The sequence below is a fragment of the Falco punctatus genome (assembly GCF_963210335.1).
Source record: "Falco punctatus genome assembly, chromosome: 3".
In the NCBI taxonomy this organism is placed as follows: Eukaryota; Metazoa; Chordata; class Aves; order Falconiformes; family Falconidae; genus Falco; species Falco punctatus.
Window position 1 is genome coordinate 69,377,179 of NC_137582.1, and position 23,570 is coordinate 69,400,748.

At 42.2% G+C, this 23,570-nt stretch overlaps 1 protein-coding gene across 6 annotated transcripts in view; it reads right to left on the reverse strand.

Annotated features, from left to right (window-relative positions):
• Positions 1-23,570, reverse strand: part of ZNF516 (zinc finger protein 516) — a 169,405-nt gene that overhangs the window by 36,247 nt on the left and 109,588 nt on the right. Inside the window, exons 6-8 of one of the 6 annotated variants that reach the window (XM_080378491.1) lie at positions 11,319-11,389; positions 8,064-8,143; positions 6,647-7,268 (exon numbers count right to left, since the gene is read on the reverse strand). In XM_080378491.1, coding sequence (XP_080234617.1) covers positions 8,095-8,143; positions 11,319-11,389 — 120 coding nt within the window. In that variant the 3' untranslated portion in view covers positions 6,647-7,268; positions 8,064-8,094. Of the gene's footprint in view, positions 1-6,643; positions 8,144-11,318; positions 11,390-11,555; positions 23,125-23,570 lie in introns of those variants that run through there. The other 5 variants (XM_080378488.1, XM_080378490.1, XM_080378492.1 and 2 more) reach the window with 5 other exon arrangements.

The window sequence follows — 23,570 nt, forward strand, 5'->3', positions numbered from 1 at the left end:
TCTCCTCTGCTTCATTACTCCCCCACATCCTGACACTTGCTCAGACAAGAAGGTCTGATATTTTCCCCACTTCACAGGTTAACTCAGTTTATTATACCACCATTCTTCAAAATTCGCCACCCCTGCCCATGTTTGCAGTGCCTGTGCACTACGGCGCCTTCAAATATAACTCTCTTCTGTCTTAGGTGCTTGTGCATTGACCTTATCAACTTCCCTTGGAACCACAGTCATAAACAGCACTTTAAACACGAGGTTTATTTAAAAATGAAGTGATCAAGTGAGCACAGCATGATCAGGGCCCAGGGAACATGTTTTTTATCCCTAGCTTTCGCACTGACTGGCTATTAAGACTTCAGGCAAGTTACTGAGTTTCTCTATGCGTATGCTCAGTACTCAGACACGTCTCGCTTTAAACTTCACAGTCTCAGAGACAAGGACTGTCTTTTACTCCAGATTTGTAAAATGACTGGCACAGTAAAGCCTTGTTAGTAGTTGGGATCTGTAGCAATACCACAAATGCTGTTAACATTTTATAATCAAATACCATACTGCAAACGCATTTAGCGCCCGACAGTCAAGTAACATAATATGTCCTGGCCCGCATAATCAACGTTAACTTTCACTTAGAGCCATAACACTAAAGAAGGCGTTAAAGTGTGGAAACCGGAGCAGACTCGAGACACAGCCTCTGTGATGTTTGTCTGGCTTACACAAGCGTTTTCTGCCTCTACCTGAGCTGCCACAGCTTGACTTGCTGTCCCTCCTGGCAGGCCAGCCTGCAGGCGGGTTTATCAGGGCTGCACACAGCGGCCAACCTGCCTGCAGGGCTGAGCTCAGGCTGGTGGTGGCCACAAGGCTTTTGGTCAGCCCAGCGTACGGCAGCGTGGGTGCTTCTGCCTGAAAAAGGTGCTGTGTAGAAATAGCCTTACTCAGCAGAAGGCTGAGAGCGAAGCTGCTCAGGAGAGCAGGCTGTAGCATAGGTGAACAAACAGAGACAGGGGAGAGGCAATCACCCTCTCTAAACTGCCTGCAACACCGGGTCCTGCCAGGGCTCTGCTGTCCCCTCCTGCAAAGAGGAGGTTACGGTAGCTATGCAAACATCTACTGACCTCACTTCAAGACAGAAACCTGTGGCAGAGATAAAGTAGGTGACAAACGCCAAAGGCACGATTTGTCAGTTTTATTTATAATTTGTAGGTATACACACATATCGTAGAGCAGAACTGGGACCTAAACAATTTGTGTGCATTGATTTTTGCACTAGATTCAAGCTGTTCGGCTCACCTCTGACATCTCTTTGCAGAATTTTTTCAAAACTATCATGTGACATCAAGCAAAAAATCTCTGTTGAGCTGTCTCTATCACAAGTGTCTCCACCTCTCTGAACTTTCCTAGTAAAACATCCATGAGAAACACAATAATGCCACTTTTAGTCATTGTCTCATTTTCCAGCTGTTGGTAATGGACACACTGCCTTAGCCCGTAATGATAAAACTGAAACCACACTCTCTGTGTTTACAGGCCTCCACTCTTTGGAAGTGGTGACATCTATGCCAAATGGCTACAGCTATGCTGTATGGCTACAGCTGGAAAAAAATACACCAATAAGACACTTAGCTGAAGTGTATTTTATCTCAAAGAGGTGAGAAGTATTATGTTAAAAAAAAAATAAAATCCTGTAAACAGAATGGTGCCTTTTTGTAATTTTTAAATACTAAAGATTTGTAAGAAAAAGCAAAAAAACCAGTTCTATAGTGGATTTGGTCTTTCTGTATTGTAGAGTGAAAATCCCTTAAATCATTTATTTATAGGTGCTGCTCAGTGAAATATCTCTAAAGTGGTTGGGTTGAGGGTTTTTTTTTTGGAGGGGAGGGATGTGAACTCAGGAAATCCAGCCAGAACAACGTATTTACATTCTGTGTATGCGCAAACCAGTGCTGCTGGGACTGAGACTGCCTGGTGACCACTAAGGAAAAGGCTGTAGCCTGCAGTAGGGAGGGTCCTTCTCTTCTGTTCCTGTGAGTCTCACACATTGCCATAAATGACCATCTGAAGGCTTTTCCAAAGGACAATCCTTGATTAACGGACAGTTGAGATTGTGGGTGGCATTTCAAAACCCGGAGATGGCACGGTCCCAGCTTGATGGACTCCAGCAACACACGGCTGATGGGAGAACCCCCGGGTCACTGGGTCACACGTGTGACTGCCCTAAATTACACCTGTAATGAACTCTTTTTTTGAGTGAGCCAAGATTTGAGAGACCTCAAAAAATACAACAAAGTTGGTTTTGCTGTGCCCCCCCACTGCCCCAGGTTGCACATCAAATGGTCCTTGGCTGGAGGCCCTCCTACCAACCAGAGTAATTTTGAAGGCGTGTTACCCACCAGTTACCCATGCTAAACACTGCTGTGTTTATGCCTCCTTGTTTCACTACCCACAGGAGCAAGTGCAAAGCATGAAAAGAAACTTCTCCTCAAAAGCAAACAATGATAATACCCAGGAATTACTACCCCTTTTGTTTCCCATTATTATACCCATCGCAATCTGGATGACTGGGAGGTGGGGATGGGAGAAGAGAGAGCAGCAGATGTTTCCAAACCTCCCAGCCAAGCTGTCTGGGAGATGTTTCACATCAGGGAAGGAAACCGTGTATGAACTGCAGTAGTTACTTAATCCCTACACCCACAGAAAACTGGAGAAGAGCGTAAAGGCCGAGGCCGTTCTGTTTATTCCCAGTGGAAGCCCCTGTTTTGGCAACCCAACGGTGAGCCTGGGCTGAAATGCACCGTTTCCTTCTTACCTCGCCCCTTCCTCCACCCCCTCACCCTCAATTTAAACTGGACACCAGGCAAATGTTTTTCTTAGACCTGCAAGCCTAATTCTTTGTAGGTTTGGGTTGCTGGGGTTTTTTTTCAAATGAAAATGCCTAGTTATATGTAACATATGGATTTTATGAAGATGGCTATGTATTAAAGCTAAAACAGAAAAAGAAGGAATGGAGTTTATTATTTTGCACAGTGAAGTGGACACCCTATATGGCTAATTCTTGAGTTAAATGACTTTTCCAAGAAAATGTTTAGTCTTTCATTGAACAATTATTTTAAATACTTTGCCACCAAGAAAGTAAGGCAGTGTAAGTTTTACGAACAATTTTTTTTTTCCTTTCACGGAAACATTTGCTTGACTGATCCCTTACAGTTCCAGAAACAAATACGAGTGCATTTGCTTAAAATAACAAAACCACACACAATACTTAACTCATTAGGATGATTTAGCAGTGGTTCAGTATTTCTTTTGGCTAAGTGCTCTGGATTAAATCCCATGTATACAGTCCTGTATTTTACACCAATACTTTTACTTCAGGTTATACAGTGATCTGTCAGACACTGTGCCCCAAGTACAGTATAAAAAGATATCTGCTTGTGGAATGTCTCTGTCAAAAGGGCATGTGCAAAACAGATTTTAAAAATGAAACTTGTTTAATGCATTACACTTTATGGGTGTTAGAGCAGAGAATTAACTGAGATAGTAAACCCATACTCCCCACCACTTAAAAGATAAACATAATCACTGAGCAAAGGATATATTTGCAACTACGAGGAAAAAATTTGCCTCAATTCTAGAAAAACTATCTCAGACTGTCCCCTTTCCTCTTCATGCTGAACACATGTAGAAATAAAATCTGTTAAACTGTAAATTTAATTAAAAGACACCTCATAAAATATATTAGTACAATCTCTATGAGTACTCCTCTGTACCACTTTTATTGGCTTCCCTTTTTATGTACCAGAATAACCCTTTGTGAAATCTCTCCTTAAATATCTTTAATTTATCTCTCTCTGGCTGGTAGCACCCAGACTTAACACCCCCACGGTACGGGGGCAGGTGAGGGCAGCCTGTGCGCTGTGTGTCGGGTGGTGAGGCACCCACTTTTCCAGCTGGAACTTGCCAAATGCCGCCCTATGACCCCACACAACTGCCTGCTGCTTGTGACCGCTGAGGTACCAAACCCTTACGCTGCCTGAGGAAGGGTGACAGAATCCTGCCCGAAAGAGGAGCATGTACGTACAGGTCCCATTCTGCCATCCTTCCGCAGATATGTGTCCTACTGGCTTAATTAGAGCTGCAGGGGAGCTTCTAATTTTTCTGGTCACACTTTATTATCCTCTGATTACTAGCCATTAGTCTTCATCTTTCTCTAGTTTTTTTTTTGGGGGGGTTGCTATTTTAAAAAATAAAATTTCATATAATGGCCAAGAATGAAATATATGTTGAAAATCAATTTATCCTTTTGTCAAAGTAATTGCTAGCTGGGGGTGATAATTTCTTTCTTCGGAGCAGATACAGGACTATTGTCTTGGCCTTCTAAATTGGTACGCCATACCCCATGCTGTCTGCAAGTTATCAGTATGGAGCCATGCACAGTGGATGCTGAATATACTATGCAATGGAGGTGTCCCTGTCTAACAAAAACTAAATCTTTTTTTTTTTTTTTTTTTAATGGAAGAGAAATAATGAGACAACTGCACAGCATTTTAGTCCACATTTCTCTATTTCCTTCCCATAAAAGCTCTCAAAGAAATGCAAAGCACCATTGAAGAGTTCAAAGACATACCTCAGAATGTGACTGCACATTCAAGGCACACTGACATATTCAAGACTGGATAGCTCTATTGGAGAGGGGGGAAAATAGAGAAAGAAAGAGGGAGAGAGAAAAGAAAGAAAAAGGCTCAGCATACAAAATACAATATTGAGTTCTACTGTGTGAAACTCACTGCATTCATTTTGCTCACTGAGCAAACTAGGTCCCAGAGTATAACACATACAATAAATCTAGCCATTTTTTTCCATAGGAGCTGATTTCTAGAGAAGCTAAAAATTACTTGGTGTAAATGATGCAGAGGCTGATGCAGCTGAATTTATAAATTGGGTTGAAAAGTTTGACATGCTGAATTAGATTATACCGTATAATGCATCACTAAGTAATTGATATGTACATTACGTGCAAAGAAAGCCCCGCTAACTCAAGTGTAACTTTTTTTTTTTTTTTTTTGCATTATTGTGCAACTTGGCCATCAGCTCATTGTCGGTTGAACAAATTTTCAAAAGGAGATCTTGTCCTTTATGAGCTGAAAAAAATACAATTTTGTTACATTCTGGTATTATAAAAATAAAATACAGGATAAAGATATATAAAAAGGTAGAAAATAAGTAGAAATGCATAAAAGCATTTAAAGGTCTTTTGTGGGTTTGTGGGTGTTTGGGTTTTTTTTCAGTTTTAGGGAAGTTTTCCCTACATTTGTTCAAGAAATGTAAAAGTCCAGATGAAAGATGTGCAATACCACAGCACCAGCTGGAAAGGTGACGGGGAATGGATGGGAACGGGGAATATACAAATTCCTCAGTTAAAAACAAACAATGTAACACCAATGTCTGTGTTCTGGGAGCATAACAGAAATCTTAAAAAATCCTACCAGAAAGACATCTCAGCTTTATACTAGCTGTTCAGCATATTTCCAGCCTTCCACTGATGATCTGCATTTATTTCAAGGAGATGAGAGAATTTCCCTCTGCAATTACTAGCATATCTGCCCTGATCCAATGCTGGTTACAGCACAGGGTCTTAAATCTCTGTGATCTGTCTGAAATGTTATTAAATATTAGATTTCCATATGATTTGTTTTCTTATCACTTTACTTGAAACTTTACTGCCATTCACCTCCAAGAGACTGGAGGCTGCAGCTTTAATCTCAATTTGTTATACAAAAATGCAAAATTAAAGAAAAATGAAGATAGTTGATTACCAAGGAATGTAATTGATAACATTGTGTCATTTTTGAGTTTTAATATTATAAACTGAATTTTATGATACTCTACCCTAATGGTGACATATTTAACATTTTAAGGCTGGATATAATAATTTTATGGGACAAAATGGGTATTGTTAGAGGATTATACAGTAGTACTTTGTCAAGTCCTTGTATATTAAATACCAAAACAGAACGATAAAATAATAGTAAGAGTCTCACCACTTCTTGGAGAAGAAAATCCATCCTTAACGTCTCATCTTGGCAGTGCTAGGTTAATGGTGCCTTGATGATCTTAAAGGTCTTTTCCAACCTAAATAATTCTATGATCTCTGGTTCAAGACCTCCTGGAGGTCTCTGGTCAATGGAAGCACAGGGTGCAGCATGTGCCACTGCACCTCTGTGCATGGGGTTAACGGACAGCTAGCATTTACAGCATACTGGCAGTGTTAGTTTGAAAGTGCAAAATGGGCATTTTTATATCTCAACAGCTTCTGCTTTGCTTCCAGACAATTTCAGGTTGGTATGTGCCCAAAGGACGTACACCAAAGGAAACAGGCACAAGTGGGATTTCAAACAGCACAGGTGCAGCCAGGAATGGATCACTTTGGTTTTCCTCCAGTGTCTGACCACTTCCCAAAAAAACCAAGATCCTCTCTTCCATATCACCAGCCAGGTTCAGACTTCCTTACAAACAAGTGCCTCTAATGCACTTCTGGCATGCTGCTGATAACGATGCTTGTTGATTTACATCGCATTTTCCTTCCGTTGTTCTCTTCCCCTGACCTCCATCTACCTCCCTCTCAGCCCATCCTTAAACTGTGGAGACTTGGGATACAAAGGAATAAAAAACACGTAGAAATCCAAACCTGTGTTCAGAGCAAGCTGCCTCACTGGAGTGCGTTAGGTCACCAACGATTACCACATTGGTACACATCTGTTGTGATGAAGGACGGTGACCTTCTGGACTGAGAAGAGGGAAACCAAAGAAAAACAATACATTGATAGCAATATTAGATGTTATGACTGCAGTATGCGATGCACAAATGGCAGTAACTCTGGAGAGTAGATGTAAATCATAAGTGCAGGCTACAGATGCACAAAGAGGAAGGATAGGTCAGGACCTGCAGCCATGGAATTCTGCAGATCAGGAGATGAACCGAGTGATTCCATTGTGCTTTGTCTGCCTGAATCACTATTCACCATCATTCAAGCCATGTTCTTCCTTAACAGTCTATACTTAAAGTACGTATAATAAAATGAGGCCACTGAGACTTGTACATGGCTGGCTCTCTCCACTGATTTTAATTCACTAAGTAGAAATGCTGCACAAGGTCAGTTTATGTGGAAAAAGTCTGTATCAGCAGAGGCACACATTGACCCTCCTTTCAGGAGGAAAGGATAGGATTTCAAATTGGGTTTTCTGTATAGATGAGTAGAGTTCCACAACGAGAAAGGTGTCTAGAAAAAAGAATGGCAACTGAGATTTTTATACATACATATATAAAGGATTTGAATAGCTGTGTTATGTTTTCGTTAGTTACATAGGTCTCTTTGGGGATCTATAAAGACTGTGGATTCACAAAAATTAAACATTTCAGAGCTGTAAAATGAAAAGTGTCGGATAAATGAGGTCTGGGGGAGTTTCTGAGTCCATTCTAGCTGGGGGAAAAGCAAGAAAGGAAAAAAAAAAAAAAAAAGGCTTGAAGCCTATGCTTTGGATATCCCTAAATATGAAAAGACAATATAACTACATTTGATGTTCATGAAGGTGTTAATGTTAAAGTTGACTGCTCTAGAAAGTTCTGCCCAACAAACTCTGGTGCCCTTGATGTAGGGCCCCAAGCATGATATTTTATTGCTTAAATTGGTCATCTCTTACTGGTGAGACTGAGGGGCAGAGTTTTCCCTAAAGCCTCCCCACCAAATGCGAATCAACAAAGGTCTTACTAGCTGGTGTATTTTCCTGGCCTGCTTCCAGATTCACATCCCAGATGAATATCCTAACACCTCCACTGTCTTTGTCCTGCTCCCTCCCTGTCTTTTGTGCACTTACACACAAAGTGAAACACACTTCATTTTAATGTCAGATAGAGTGTTTTGGTTTTTGTTTTTTTAATTTATTTTTTAATTCTAGAGTATCCTGGGATAGGAAAACTTTAGAGTACAGTTTAGGGAATTTTACAGGGATGACTACCTATAGCAAGAGAAATAAAGTAGAGGTTAGTTCCTCCATCATATTCAGTTTAAACCTACCAGTAACCTTCACAAATATTAAGGACAAACTTCATCCAAAACAGAATCCAAATAGATTCCTTCTCCATCTACGGACAGTCCTGGAAAAAAAAGTCATGATTGTCTTCCAAGGGGAAGATGATCTCAAAATAATTTCTGATATGTTAGTTTCAAACAAATGTCAGTTACCCTGCCTGCAACATTATCGCAAGGCTCAGCACAGAAGAGAAACATTTATTTAAACATGCCAGTTTGGTTCAGAGTGAAAGATAATTCCCCTAAAATCACTTTCAAAACAGAAATTAAGATCAATTAAAAAAAAAAAAAAATCAGGCCACATTTGTGGAACAAGAAAGGAAATAAAACCTGTCTGATCACATTGAAAAAGTATGTGCTCATTTTGTAGTACAAAGCAAGGAAGTGAAGCTGGCTAATTTTCTCTGAGTTTTGCTTTTTTTTTTCTTTCCAGAAAACAAAGACAGAAAAAAAAAAAAAGAAAAGGAAAAATAAGCGGGGGTGGAAACGTGAAGGGAAAAGGAAACACTCTCTCACAAGAAGACTCTCTCTAATTCCACCTTTGGAGATGTCAGCAAACATAAAAAGCCGCGCTGGCAGTGGCACAAACCGTTACAGATCCCAGCAGCCATATGCATGGCGCATGGGGCTGAGGTCCCAGGGGAGCAGCCGGCATCCCGAGGTTTAGTGCCTGGGACGGGGTGGGCAGAGCGGGCACTGGAAGGGGCTGGCAACCAGCAGGATGAGCCATTGCAGCGCCAGGGGCTGCAGCAAAAGGAAGAGGACTTGGTGTGCTTGCACACTGTGGGGTGCTGTTCTAAAAATGACTCTTCCTGACACATGATTGCTGTGACTTGGCTCACTGTTCCATCAGAATAACAACAATAATAGAAAAAAAAAAAAAAAACAACAACCCCAAACCAGTCTTCTAGAAAAGTTCTTTTCTTCCAGAAAAATTCTGGTTACGTTCAACTTGGAGACATAAAAGCCCAAGCACCTTAGAGGTCCACCCGAGAGCCATAGCACCCCAACCGTAATTAATGGGAACATTTTTATATTACGGCACAATATAGTCACAGTGTTTGGACTTGTCAAAACAAACAAACCATATTCAGTGAAATCTGTGGCACAAAAGAGCTAAACAAATTATGTGGTAGAGGCAAACGTGGCCACACCATCAGCATTCAAGACCTGAAGAAAAGAGTGGAAACTTTCAGGGTCTGAATGCGGGAGTGGAAAAGCTAATTGAGCACAAATGAAAGGATCCATTACGGCTGAAAGAATAAGTGAGAGTACAGGCAGGACAATACTCTCATTTATGATTCAGATATCCATGGATAGCGCAGTACAGCTTTAAATACAATTTACAGCCTTGATTACAAATGACTATGTGCATCAACTTGGAAGGAATGCAAAGACTGTGAGCGAGAGAGAGAGTCTGCCTTGTCAGAAAGGAAGGGGAAGGGAATAAGTGAAGGCAGAGCTGGGCTGGACACTCAGAAGCAATTGGAATGTGCAGAATTATGAAATAGCGCTTTTAAAAACTTGAAGATGAACTGATTAGTGGGCAAGAAGGCTCACATTTAAAATAACTGAATTGCCCAGTGATAAGATTATAAAGGGAGATTTATGTTAGATAATCACAGCCAGATCAGGGGGAAGGGAGTATCATTCTATCCCTGTGTCTTCCAAAAGCAAAATATAAAAATATGAATGTGGTAAAAATAATAAGTACTGGAAATGAAAAGCAAGGACAGGCTTCTACTTTTATGGAAAGCAGCAGCAGCTTTTTTCCTTAGCCTACAGGAGACCCAAAACTGGTCTGAAACCACCCAAGCTCTGAATTACTTTTCACCCAGAAAATGTCTGTATCCTCACTATTCCCTTTTAAGCTGTGTTATGTTTTATGGACCAAGCACTACTTCTGTTAAATTGACAGATTTCCAAGAGTTTGAAATTTCTAAAAATCTTATGAAAATTGTAACATGATTCTGGCTGTGTAGCAAGCAAATTAGCACCAGCCTCTCATGGATGGACACTAGCACCAAAGACGGTGCACCCTGAGGTTGCACAGGCTGTAGGTTCTCATGCTTTCTATTACACATCCATTCTGAGCTCCAAAGGACGTTGTGTACCACAGCAGCTTGCAACAGTCAGGAAAAAGCCAACAACCCTCCACAGGTCACAATTTTCCAACACTCCCAGAGCATGCCTGAAACCAGAAACTCACTAAAAAAACAACTGGTGGGAGCTACGCCTCTGCAACAAGGAGATAGGCACAGGCAAAAGCAAACAGCAGGGTGAAGTTGTGACCTTCACACCTGCAGGACATCAGTGCCTGAGAACTCAACCCTGCTATGCTCTTTACTGGTATCGGCTATACAATAAGGGTAAAGATGCATTTACCCCTTTCCCTAGGTGGCTCTGAGATGTTGTTTCTTCCATGTGGAAATCACTTACTCAAAGTGATCTCTGCATCCATGATTGTCAGGCTTAATTACTGCCAGTGCACCATATGCCAGGAGTGAATCCCAAATTTAAAAAGCCTCCATGCCTAGTGCAATATGCAGTAGTCCCTCAACTAAATAAAATCAAGGAACATATATCCCTGCAACATCCCAGCCAGCTCCCACCAGACGCTCTTCAGAATCGGTTTCCAAAATTTGCAAGTAGTGAGAACGATCAAATGTCAGGACCTACCTCTCCTCTCATAACCAAGAGCTGCATGTCTTCATGATTATGTGCATGGGAGTCTATAACTGTGTACCACGGAGGAAGAAAATGAGACACTTCTTTATGACTAATTCAAGATGATGGAGCCCTCATCTATCAGCCCAAAAAGTAACTGCACAAAGGACAAAACCAAAGTCTCCTCTGTTTTCCTCATCATACCATTCATTGCAATGCACAATAATGCTGGGGCAAGTGTGTGTATTTTTACTTCTTTTGTAAGGATTCAGCTGGCACCTTTCTTAAGCAAGGCAGTTAGCATGAGTAGCCAAACATAGTACCATTTCCCCACAATTATTCATTTTTAAGGACATTGTTTTTGAAACAAAAAGAGAATGAAACTATATGGCATGCGCTCCCAGTCTCAGATTGGGTGTGGAAGAAAATAATGGCCACACACTGCTATACAATTAGGTCTGTCTTGGAAAGGAATTATACTGATGTTTTTCTAAGCAATGCCAGGTGGTTTATTCACCAAATAATGAGACACTAAATGGATCTAAAGATTCTTGGCAACTGGTAAATGCTTACCTTGGACTCCCTATTCCTCTCTTCAAGAAACGGTTTGCTTTTCCCAAGAGTTTTCTTAAGCGGCTCCTCAGCTGTGATTAAAAGCAAATAACAGTGGACTGAAGGTTGGTTAACTTATACTTATTTAATGATACAGCTCAGGGAACTGTGAGTGCACATCAGATGTCTCTCACTGATTTAGTAAACAGCTTCAGCCATCAGAAGACTGTGTTTTCAAAGTCCATAATTCTCTTTAAAAAAAAAACCAAACACAAATATCCTACTTAAAAAAATAATTAAATTTTGGCTACATTATTAGCAACAGCACAAAACCCATGCAATCCTTCCTCCCTGCGCTGCAGGAGGAGGGCAGACAGCCTCAGCAGCAGAGCACACCTGGGCGCAGAAGGTGGCTGTGTGGGTGCCCGCGGGCAGCAGCACACCGAGGGCTGGCGGTGCCCATAGCCCAGCACGGAAGACCAGGGAAGCCAGGCTCCAACCTGCCTCCAAAGCTGAACAAGAAAAGGAAAGGCCGTATCTCCATGGGCTTACAGCAGCCTCCCCGCTCCATGTCAACTGTGAAGCGAATCTGCTCCATGTGGGTAAGAAGAAGGACTCTGAGTGGACCCAGCTCTGCCCAAGCGCCACTCATGGTGGGGCAGCCAAGGGCATTGTGGAAACTCTCAGGGTCACCCCATCCCCCCGGGCCCAGAGGATCACCAGCTGAATTATTCCTGGGAATTATCACTGGGAAACACGATGTTTCAACAGCAGCTCTTGTCCCCCTGTATGTCCCCCCACCCTGTGCAGCTCCATCATTGAGAACTGGAAAGCAACCCTCTAGATCCAAAGAAAACCAACCTGGCAACGGTGCACCTCCCGTATATATACAAAACAACATAACCCATAAGCCCAGGGCTGATGAAGTCAGGCTTAAGTGCAGGTTTCTCCGTTTCCCCCACTGCTGCAGACAAGCACCCTGCAATGGCAGGGATGGACAAGGCCTCGTGGGCTGGGGCAGATCCCAAGGTTGGGAGAAGCACCAGCATCCAGCAGGCAACAGCAGCTGGATGTCACTCAGGGGAAAGGCTTTGCAGAAATGCGCCGTTTTGTAACTACCAGCAGATAGCAAATTGATTAGCAGACAGATTTTTGCTTCCCTTTCTCTTTGTCAATTTAGGGAGCAAAGCACATTATTAAAAAAATTAATGATGTGAAAAAAAAATCCTGTGAATAATTCTTCACTTACGGCTTCTCCTCCAAATATTTGGTATTTAGAATTAATATTGCTTTGGCCATCTCTGTCCACAGATCACACCCATTTCAAGAGATGACTGTTCACAGCCAGCAATTCAGAATTTCATTTATGTGATTACAAATCAGTATCTATGTAAAATCCTACATCTCAAGTACATCTACTTAAAAGTAATTTCCTAGAATATTTCAAAAAACTCTAAACATACTGAACATTGCAAGGCTTCCCAAGAAGAACTAATTACAATGCCCAAATTAATATTTGAAGAAAATCTTGAAGCAATGGCTCTGTTCTCATTTAAATATGTGACTACTGCCTTTATAATGTGCAAAGCATTATAACCATTTATATATGTTCCAAGTGATATATTACCAAGTTGAACCTAGTTTCCCCTTCTTTTGTTCTGGGTTCATAACCTTGCTGTATTATCTTCCATAACTACAGCCTGCTAATGCATAATTCAAGCCTCTCCTATTGACAAAAGGCGACAGAAAGAAAGAATATTTCAATGCCACTTTCCCACGTAGATAGTATTGCTTTCACTTCAACTGGTATCATTTCCATACTAAAGCCAAATCATTTAAAGTATATTAAGTATCATTTTCACTGCTTCTTTGCAATTGATTTACTTGGACAACTACACCTGTTTACCTCCATCTTCTGAGACTGCTTTATTGCAAGTTTTTTGTTGGGGGTTTTTTGGTGTTTTTTTTATTTTTTTAATAAGATGGGGGATTTTTTGCCAAAACAAGTAACTTCAGTTAAAAACATTATGAGCTCATGTATGACATCAGCTTCACACTAATCTCTTCATTTAGCTAAAGCCTGGCTTTAGGACCGGTGTCAGTTTCCCCAGATGTGGGTAGGGAGCAGGACCGTTTTGCAATCGTCCTGCAGTCCCTGTTCTAACCCCTTCCCTTCATAAAATAACTATGTAAATAGGCCTATATCAAATTTCCGTGCAGTGCATCATAGACTGGAAAACAAATGTGTCCTCACAATCAGCCATGCATCTATGCAAACATCCCCTTGAAGTTAATGCTGTTGCTTCAAATACATGCAGGTGGGGAGAAGATAGTTTGCCCTTTTTGCAAAGGATGGAGAACTCCAAAGGCTTTCAGTCTCTTCCCAGAAACAGCTTGCACCCTTCCAACAGTACAGAAGTGATATGGACTCACGGATAGACAAGAATAATTAAAAACTACCATTAAAGGCTCTATAGAAACAGCAAAGTATCAAACTTTCCACATTTACCCGGGCCAGTTAAGATTGTCAAGTTCTTGTGCCTCCACAGACCCCCACTCAGCTCAACATCCTCCTGTTAGAGCATCTTTTGGAAGGATACAAAGGACACAACTTACAAGTGCCTGTAGGGCAGTGAGCAGCTACTCTTCCTTTGTACCAGCCCAGTGGAGAGATTGTCACCGCACCCCTCACGCACTGCTGTGGCCCAGCACGCCGCACTACGCGGAGCTGTGCGGGCTGAGGCTCCTCCATAGCTTCCCACACACCTATGTGTTTAACTGGGCTGTGAAATCCTGCTCTCTCACATCTAACTTGCCCTGGTAGGCGGCCTAGGCTCAGCCTGAAGCCAGACTGCCTACACATCCTACCTGCCCTTGTGGCAAGCAATGTCCACCACCTAGCCAGCACCGTTTGTTTCGTATCTTGGTTGCAGTAAGAGCAGAAGTTCAGGGCAGATTGACTAAAACCCAAGAGCGCCTGGGCCCATCCCCGTGGCAGGTAATGACTTTAGAGCACTGTGTGTGTCCCCTGTGCATTGCACCTCACTTCTCAAAGCAGCAATTCGTTTGCCAGGCGGCATAAAGGCATTCAACCAGTTAAATGAGGTGAGCAGAGAGTGAATTTGCCCTCAAGCCCAGCTCAGAGTCACTTCTGCATGGCAACCCACTGCAGCTTCTGCATTGCAAAATACCTCTTACCATAACGCACCAAGCACCGACAGACACCTACCTAAGAGGCCCTTTATATAATAAAGGAAACTGTAATCTTACAAAAAAAAATCTTCCAAAAGCAGTATGAAAAAATATCAGAGGCCCTACAAGCCACCTGTACACCCTGGAGCCACATTTACCAAACCAGCCATAACATGGCCGAGTCAACACCCAGCCAGGTTTACAGACTTGGTGCTTCTTCCCCTGCCACCTCAGTGCTCACCTGTTTCTTGCAAGTTTAAATTCCTGAAGCGCTTTACTCTGGCTACAGTCAAAATCATTTCTCTCACCCCAAGAGCTTGTTTTTTTTCTTTTCTAAAAACTCTCAAAGACTCATTTTCTGCAAAATACTCAGAAAATACAACTTGAGAAACAAAATTAAGGTGGGTTTAATGGCGCCTCCAGCTGTGCCCCATTTTAAAGTCACTGTTAATTTAACAGAACCAATGCAAAGGAGAACATACTCAGTTACCCAATAATTTAAAGTCATGCTCTGAAAAATAGTGGTTTAAGACAGCAACACTGCTGCCGCTTGGACTATTCCCCCTTCTACTTGCCTCACCTTAAAAGACAAGTAATTTCTCCTATCATGTGCTGTCAGAGGAGACAAAATGAAAATAACTTAAGTAACTTTGCAGGGAATTCCTTAGACATTTCTAACCCTGAAAGTGCTAAAACTTCCAGGGGCAGTGCAGGAAATGGAGCAGCCCATAAACAGTGTGTCAGCCTCGCCAGCAGAGAGTGAAAAGCCTATGTCATTTCTGACACTCGCTCACTACCTGTCCTTCCCCTACCCTCAACACTAACTGGCAAATTGCTTTGTCAAACATCACATACAACACTGGGCAAAGAACTAGGTCTCTAAAATCATCCATCAGGCTATCTTCAGCAATAACAAATGGTGAATCCACTGGAATTTCATTTGGGTCTGCTTGATTTAACCCTAGCGCTGCACTCAGCCTAGCCCAGGAAGCTCCCACAGGTTCCCTGCAGGCCACTTCTGCCCATCGATGACCCCTGGCCAGTGTCAGGGAGCCCTTACTTGCCCCGGGCGAAGGCAAGAGCTGCAGTGAGCCTTTCCAGAAGTCACTGCCCAGAGCTTCAGTTGCTCATCACGCGCAGGGTCCCCCAGTGAGGCCTGGAACACTTCCCCAGGTAAAGAAGCTTGGGGCCGCTCCTGGGCTGCTCCCATTGTATGGTTGGCACAAAACACAGAAAACCAAAATGTAGCTGTGGCAAAGCAGAGACACCCTCCTCAATGCCAGGGCTCCAACTAGTCCCGATCCCTTTCAGGGCTCTGTCTTGTGGATGCAGCTCATCGGACATGAGCGAGCTGAGCTTCCCTCTGCTTGCTGGCTGTGAGCTGGGAAAGCAAGCGGGTCAGGGAAGGGAGCCCAAGCAAGACCCATGCCCACGTGTCTCTGCTGGAGAAGCAGCAAGTGCACGGTCCCCAGCACCACCCCAGCACCAGCGCAGGGCCAGTGGCAGCAGGCTGCCTTGTGCCCTCAAGGCAGGGATGGTGAGCAACAAGAGACCGAGCACCTGAGCAAATTTCCACTTCATTCCACCTTCAATTGCCACAAATCTGCCACTGCAAAAAGCCCCTAGAGCAGGGGTCCTCAAACTATGGCCCCCCAGGGTCCTCAATCCAGCCCCCGGTATTTACAGAACACCCACCCCCACCCAACCCCCCCGGCCGGGGTTGAGGGGGGAAACCAAGCAGCCGCAGATAGCTGCCGGCCACTGCATCCACGCGCCGGCCCCCTGTTTAAAGTTTGAGGACCCCTGACCTAGAGCCTGCCAGTAGATCTACTATTCCTGCAGGTACAAAATGCACTTAATACTGCATCTGCACTAGGCTTCCTCCAGACTGTCTCTCTAACAATGCAGTCCAGGGATGCTCTGTACTCTGTCAGTATTTGAAAAAGAAAAAAAAGTGAGAAAAAGCAATCATTCCCATATCCACAGCAAGCTTCTGTGCATTTCTGGGAGCATGGCCACCCAACAACTGATTTGCCATCTGACAGGAGAGGCAACGAAGAAACCCCAGCAAGAGGGGACAGGATTCTTGGCAAACACTTGATGTGGACTTCTTACTGGCAGAAACTCTTCCCACCACTGCTCTGGAGATGTCACCTACTCCATGATGCAAGCATCCACCCGCATCTGTGTTCTCTAAGGATGGAGAGGAACACATGAAGAAGAAAAGTTTGAGAAAGCAGTAGACAGCAGACTGGTTACCGTTTAAGTCCACGGTCCTCCATGGGTGAGCTGACCTCACTGACGTCCCACCACTGGCTCCCATCTGGAAGAACAGACCCAGACCCAGCGTCCCTGCACCACCAGCATGACTCATGAAAGCTTGTGGTAAAAGCCAGAAATGGTTCAGTTCTCAATCTACCTTCAAGGGCGGTCCCTAGCAGAAGCAGGTTTATCAGAGCACTGCTCCAGTGCTCCGTGGCAAGCCGTAGGTTTCAGAAACCACTAGTGGCTCGTTAATTGTCTCAAGCAAGGCACAACACTGCCCTTTCCCAGAAAAGTAAGTTGCATTCTGGAAGTAAGATCAACTGGAGGGCCAGCGTCCCTTTTATTTTATGTCATACCAGAACAAGAAATATTTAGAAAATAAATAGTCATTTTTCTCTGCCTTGAAAAATCTTCTAAGATTCCTGTGGTACTTCGGTTGATGATGATGAAGTATGACATGCAAAGATTTTCACTTACAGAACAGGAACATGGGTACCTCACATTTTCTAAACTCTTGACAAGTAACTCACCTTTGTAGGTAACACTGATGACACAGGAACAAACAAATCCAGCCATCTGCACTGATCTTACATGAACCCCAACTTAGATTTGAGACACAAAGGATTTCACAAAGGAGACAGCCAAGTGTCTGAAGCCATTTTAATACCGGACATTTTTTCTTAACAGCTTTGAGCATCCCCAGCTCTTTTATGCAATATACTATGAGGCATCTTAAAATATTCTGTATTAGAGAACGCTATCTGAATGTACCCTCTAGCATCCTCAAAGGATTGCTCCAGTTCAGCATCTGCTTAAAACACTGCGCCTTCTTGCCTGCCTTGTGGTTTTTCCCTTTTTCCCTCCTGCTTGGGGCTGATCAGTCTGCTTGTTTCTTGAAAAGAGCAGTATGTTTTTCAAAATGCCCTGGGTATTGGAGAGACCCTTCAGTCCAGCCTCAGCTGGACTCACAATTATAGTCCTATCTCTGGTTCATCCATCAGTCAAGAGAGTAAAGATCCAAAAGGGCATTCCCGTATTTTCTGTCAGAACATCATTCAGGCTTATACCACAAAAGGACATTTTTGCAGCAAAAGATGATCCGCTGAGTTTAAATTCTGTGCTTATTTACTGATGTTTCCAATCCATCTCCCCAGACACTGCCTCCGTATTCCTCCCCTCCCCTTCATCCAAATGGAAGCCCTTTGCAACGGGCACAGACCTCTTTTGGTTAGGTTTCAGAGTTTCTGCTCCATCTCCACATCCTTCTGATCTCTCACACTGTTGACTTTGCACATTTTGGCAATGTTTCCACTCTGGCAAGTCTCCTCTAAACTTCTCGCTCCGGTCCTGGCCTCAGCTGTGGCCTTTCTCAGACACTGCCTTCTGTCTCCTTACTTGAATTTCAGAGGGTCAAAACAGCCTCTTACTGATCTTTCACGTGCTTTCTCCATCTCCTTTTCTTTTGGCCCTATGGGCAACATCCACTTCAGTATTCAAACCTATACAGCTGGGTCATGTTAATGCTCTTGATCCCTCTACCCAAGGCACAATGAAACATTCGCCCATTCTGCGCCTGCTTCCTAATCCCAACACATCATCTTTTTCTCTCTCAATAGCAAGAGTCCCTCATTTTGACTAGTAACAGGTAACCAGTTTGGAAATACTTGTTTATACCCAACACACAGGGATATTTTTTTTTCTTCCCATCTACAGATTGCCCTTTGTCCACCAGCCTCAAATTAAGGGCAATTTTTTTCTGGGGTTTAGGGTTGTTTTTTGTTCTTTTGGTCTTTCTTCCTTTCTCTCAAAGGCAGTGCTAATGAAGTTGAAGAAAAAAATATAGATATAAACAAATTTTTCAACAGCTACTGTCTACCTTGACAGCTAAGGACATCAACACATGGTTGTAGTTCCTCTCGAGAACGCTAGCACACATGCAGCCCGCCCCACAGAAAGCAGCTAATAGGGGAGTATGTCTATGCTTTCACTGATCTTCAACTGTTTTACAACCCCAGCTGCTCCAGAAACGATCACTTCATAATTTATAATGAAAAACTGAAGTGGAAAGAATTTTTATATATATTAACATATTCTATTTCATTTGAGCTACTCTCTAAATATTGGGATCAAGCAGGCTTTCCTTACCTACAAGCTCCCAGTGAATCCCCATGAGATTTGCCTCTGAACATTGGACTGCCCTGAAGTATGGGGCTGTCGAACACAGTGAAATAGAAAGGAGAGAGCACAAGGGAAATGGACTCTACGCAGTTCACTGCTCTCCACAGAACTGCTGGCTTAAAAATACTGGCTTGCAGCGGGAGCGGGAAATTTGACTTGACATAAAATGCAACCTTTCCTACTTTTAACCCAACACATTTTACGTAGCAAGAACTTAATAAAAAAGTTACCTCTTGCTTTGTTCCAACTCTTCTTTCAACAAGATTGCTTTTTTGGGAAAGCCCCAAATATATCAATGAATTCTAGCAATCCTGTTGGAGCTGCCCGAGATACATACAGTTTAAGTAGCCCAGCATCGGAATACTGCAAGGAAGGAAAACAAAACCGAACACAGGCCTGGTCACAAACCTTTTGAGCATGAAAACAAGGAAACAGGGGGATCCACTCCCACTAGTTTTGTACACAATTTTGTACAATGGCTCAAAACGTCACGCACGCTCTGATGTGCTGGGCACGACAAACATATATATGGCCTCCACCACATGCAGTACCCCAAAGCACTAGAAGGCAGCAACACATCTACAGGGATTACCACAAAACATGCATGATGCCAACACCTGAAAATCCCTCCAGTGACAGATTTTTTATCTGACAGTCAGTTAATAGCGGAACACATTTTTGCACCAACAAGAAGATGCCATTTCCCAAAGGATAATTTTCTTAACTAGTAGTTCTCATACAAGCAGAGTCTTCCATAGGATGGGGGCTGCAATTTGCACTAAGGCTTTTCAGTAAGGACTTTAAGTGGTTTTGAAATACAAAACTAAAAACTGTTTTGGCTTTCTAATTTGCTTTCCATTTTGCAGTACGTACTGATTTATTCATAGCATTTCTGACAGAAGGAATTTCAAGAATTCCAACAGCACGATGGCAATGTAGTAGCTGATTAGCTCCATGGAAAAAGTTTCTCCAAGTTCGACTTTCGGTCAGTGCACACCATTCAGGATAAAAAACCACTCTGGCAAGGAAGTCTTTCTTTCACTTTAGCTATAATAAAGAAGATCTTCTACACTCCAGCTATAATAAACCACACAAAAACCAGAGAGAGGGAGAGAGAAAGACAGAGAGAGATGGCAGATACACTGAGAATCTGCAGCGTAGATAATCAAACCCTTTATTGTCTAAGTTACATTAGACTTGCAACACCATAAAAACCTGTTAAGAAGAAGAAACAGTAGATTGGTAGAGGTAGTAGAAAGTCCCTGTAACAGTCATAAAAGGGCTTTACAGGAGCGTGTCATGCCAAAAAAAGTTATCACATTGCTTAAAAGAGCTGATCAAAGCCCACTGACTAAATAAATAAGGAACACAACTCATTTTAAATACTATGGCCTAACTAAAATAACAAATCAATACAATACAATGATAAAGAAGAAAACAGAAATCATGGGATTCGCTTCTGAAATGGTCTTTAAGGTTGGCTTTCCCCCACCCACTCTTATTTCTTGTTTAATTGAAAACCTCATTTCTGTGCTATACGCAGCATATAATTACTTAAACTGATTTCCCCTACTGTTGTTCTTCATGGACCTAAATTATGATTGTAAACTTTGCTGATTAGTACCCTGGTAATGGCAGTGACAGCACTAGCTTCTCTGTCAGGAGATTCTGGAAGAAAAGTTCCAGAAAGAAGCTTTTGGCTCTAAATATTAACTCAGACTTTCTAGATCAGCTTCCCAAAAAAATACAATTAAAAAAAAAAAAAAGAAATTACAAATGTACACTACACTTTCGTGCCATTTTGGGTACATAGGAGTTTTTAATAACTAAAACACAAACAAGTAGGCTAAGCAACTAGCTTTTGTGCATTCCTGAACTGTCACCATTACTTTCACTCATGGAAAATATGACTCAGAAAATCAACAAAACAAAAGTGAAACAAAAAAACAAAACAAAACAAACAAACCAAGAAAGCTAGTGCAAACCCAAAATAATAATCATTAAGCAACACAGCAAAATATTTCATTTTTTCTTTTTTTCTCCTTTTTTCTTTTTTTTCTTTTTTTTTTTTTTGGTGTACAATGGAATGTGTCTATGCGACCTCCCTCAAGATAACTTCACAGAACAGTTAATTACAGTCACTTTTAAGTACTTGCACAGACATTCCTAACTACACCGAGACTTACAGAGATTTCAGGTATACATCTGGTGTAATAGCATAAGGAAAAAACTAGTTTAAAAAAAAATACATAAGAAAGTTAATTTGCATTGTTGCAAGTGTTGCAAAGTAACAAAACCTGTCAAGTATTTAAAACAAGTAACTAGTATCCAGAACCAATTACTGACTAGATTTTTAAAAAAAGCAACCCCCCCACCCACCAAAACTGTTAGAACAGAAAGATCACGCTTCAAGGTTTTTTCTGCTTTTTTTTTTTTTAAACAAATCTTTGTGTCAGAAGCCCATTTCTACAAAAACAGCACTATTCCATTATTGTATTAAGTAAACTGTTGCTCTCACCTGTATTAAAGGTTAGCATCATTTCTGTACATGTAAAATTATTGCTTTTTTGAAAAATATATTTAGCATGCTAGGTTTTTTTTTAATCCATTTCCTGCCTTTACAAAATGTTACAATTTAAAAAAAAAAAAAAAAACAAACTAGTAAAGCTTTTGCAAAAATTTTCACAGAACATTTTCTTTCAAGGCAGCAGTAACTTTTGATAATGCATAAAATTATATGTGCAAAATCTGAAACTCTCAGAAATATTACCATCACACATAGTGTCACAGCAATAAGAAAAGAAAATATTTATATCTGTGGAATACATTTTTAATTGCTTGCACTGCATGGTTTAAGAACCTGTTATGTGCCACAACCCCACCTTGAAAACTTGCAGTTAAAGAGTTACTGTAGAAGAGGTATATAAAGCTTTTTTTTTTCTTTTTTTTCCTAACACCACCAGTGATCACCAAGTACAAGACACGACACATTTATATGAACATTAACCTGCCACCACAAAAGAAGTTCCTTGTCTTTCCAAAACGTCACTGGGCTCAAGGAGGAGCAGTAGCTGGCTTGCTGAACCAAACACAGGAGCAGAGAGTACCTTACGGGCCCAGAGCTCCCTGAACTTGTTCAGTGACACTGTTTCTCTTCTAAACATACAGATCAGCGGCATTAAGACAGCTGAGCATTTTCTTTTTTTTCTTTTTTTTTTTTCTTTTTTTTTTTTTTTGAAACGTGAAGACTTCCTTTGTGATCAGGTTGAAGAAAGTAGCCCTGTTACAAAAAAAGGTCCTGAGAGTAAAACACAGAAGCCTGATTTTTTCTTAGTGTTCGACTAGCTTTTCTTTTCCAAAGCAGAATAGAAGCTTTTCTCTGGAAGTGTTTCAATTTCCATATTCACATACTATTAATGGTGCGCAGTCAAGAGCAAGAGCACTAGAAATGCAAGTGGTCCCCAAACTGTAATGAAACAAACCATTGCAGAATGACGGTCTTTCTCTTCAGTCCCTTTAATCCTTCATCAAGCATTGCTTTCTCAGCACCGAATGCCACCTTTTTCCTGCACCCCCCATTCTTCCTCTCTCTGGTTTTGTTTTTTTCTAATTTGCTTTTCAGCATGACAGGCAGTGGCAGTTTCATTAATTAATACTTCTTCAGCTCTCAAATCCTCTGCTGTTTTTCAAATGTATCAAATAGTCACTGTGAGCATCAGGGAGGTTTTTGTTACAGTGCTTAACTTCTTCATGCTGTCCAAATCACATAAAGTTTAATTTTTCCAGTGTCTCAAACTTCTTCTTGATTAATATAGATGCCTTGTGCTGCCACAGTGCTTGCCAACTCCACTGTTTATTATAAAGGAAATAAGGAACCATGGGACTGATTAGTACGTCAATTTATATATATCTTGTGTAGCATCTTCATTTATTTTAAAATGATTAACAGCGCAGAGGCACCCCCCTCCTTGCACAGCGCTGGTTTCAGTCTCGCGCAGCAGCTCCGGGTGAGGCGATGGCTGGCGGGGAGGCTGCTCCACAGCCGCCGGAGCAGGGGGTGGCTGCGCGGGGGACTGCTGGTGCTGTCCGTCGGGGTGGGGGCCACTGGCGCGGGGGCTCCTTTGCCGGGGCTCTAGGTTCCCTTCCGGAGATGCAGCATGTGGGTGACCTCCGCAACACCGTGGTCGCCCCCCTGCAAGAAGCATGACAAGGAAAAGCTCATTCCCTCTGCTCCCATGCGCAAACCCTCCAGCAAGTCCTGCTGGCGTTCGTTACCCTTTATTAGCATGACATACATTAATTTTGGCCCACCACATCAGAAGTTTGGGGATTTTTTGTAAGCATCTCCAGCAAGAGGAAAGTGTGTCAGGCCCACATAAAGTCCCTGATGGACTAGAAGAGCAAGTAACAGCGTCTGACGGAGCAGTGCAAAAAAGGTTGAGAACAAGGAGGGGAAGAAGACTCCCCCAAAAAGCAGAATTTTGTGGTAGCCAAAAGGGATTCCTAACTAGATCAGCATTTTAAAAAAGCTGAAGCTTGAGGTCACAGAGGCAGCTAAAAGAAGAAAAACTGAATTCTTGTGCAGGTCTGCCAAATGCTAAGGCAGCTTTCCCCCCACCCCCCGCCTTGTCATCTTCC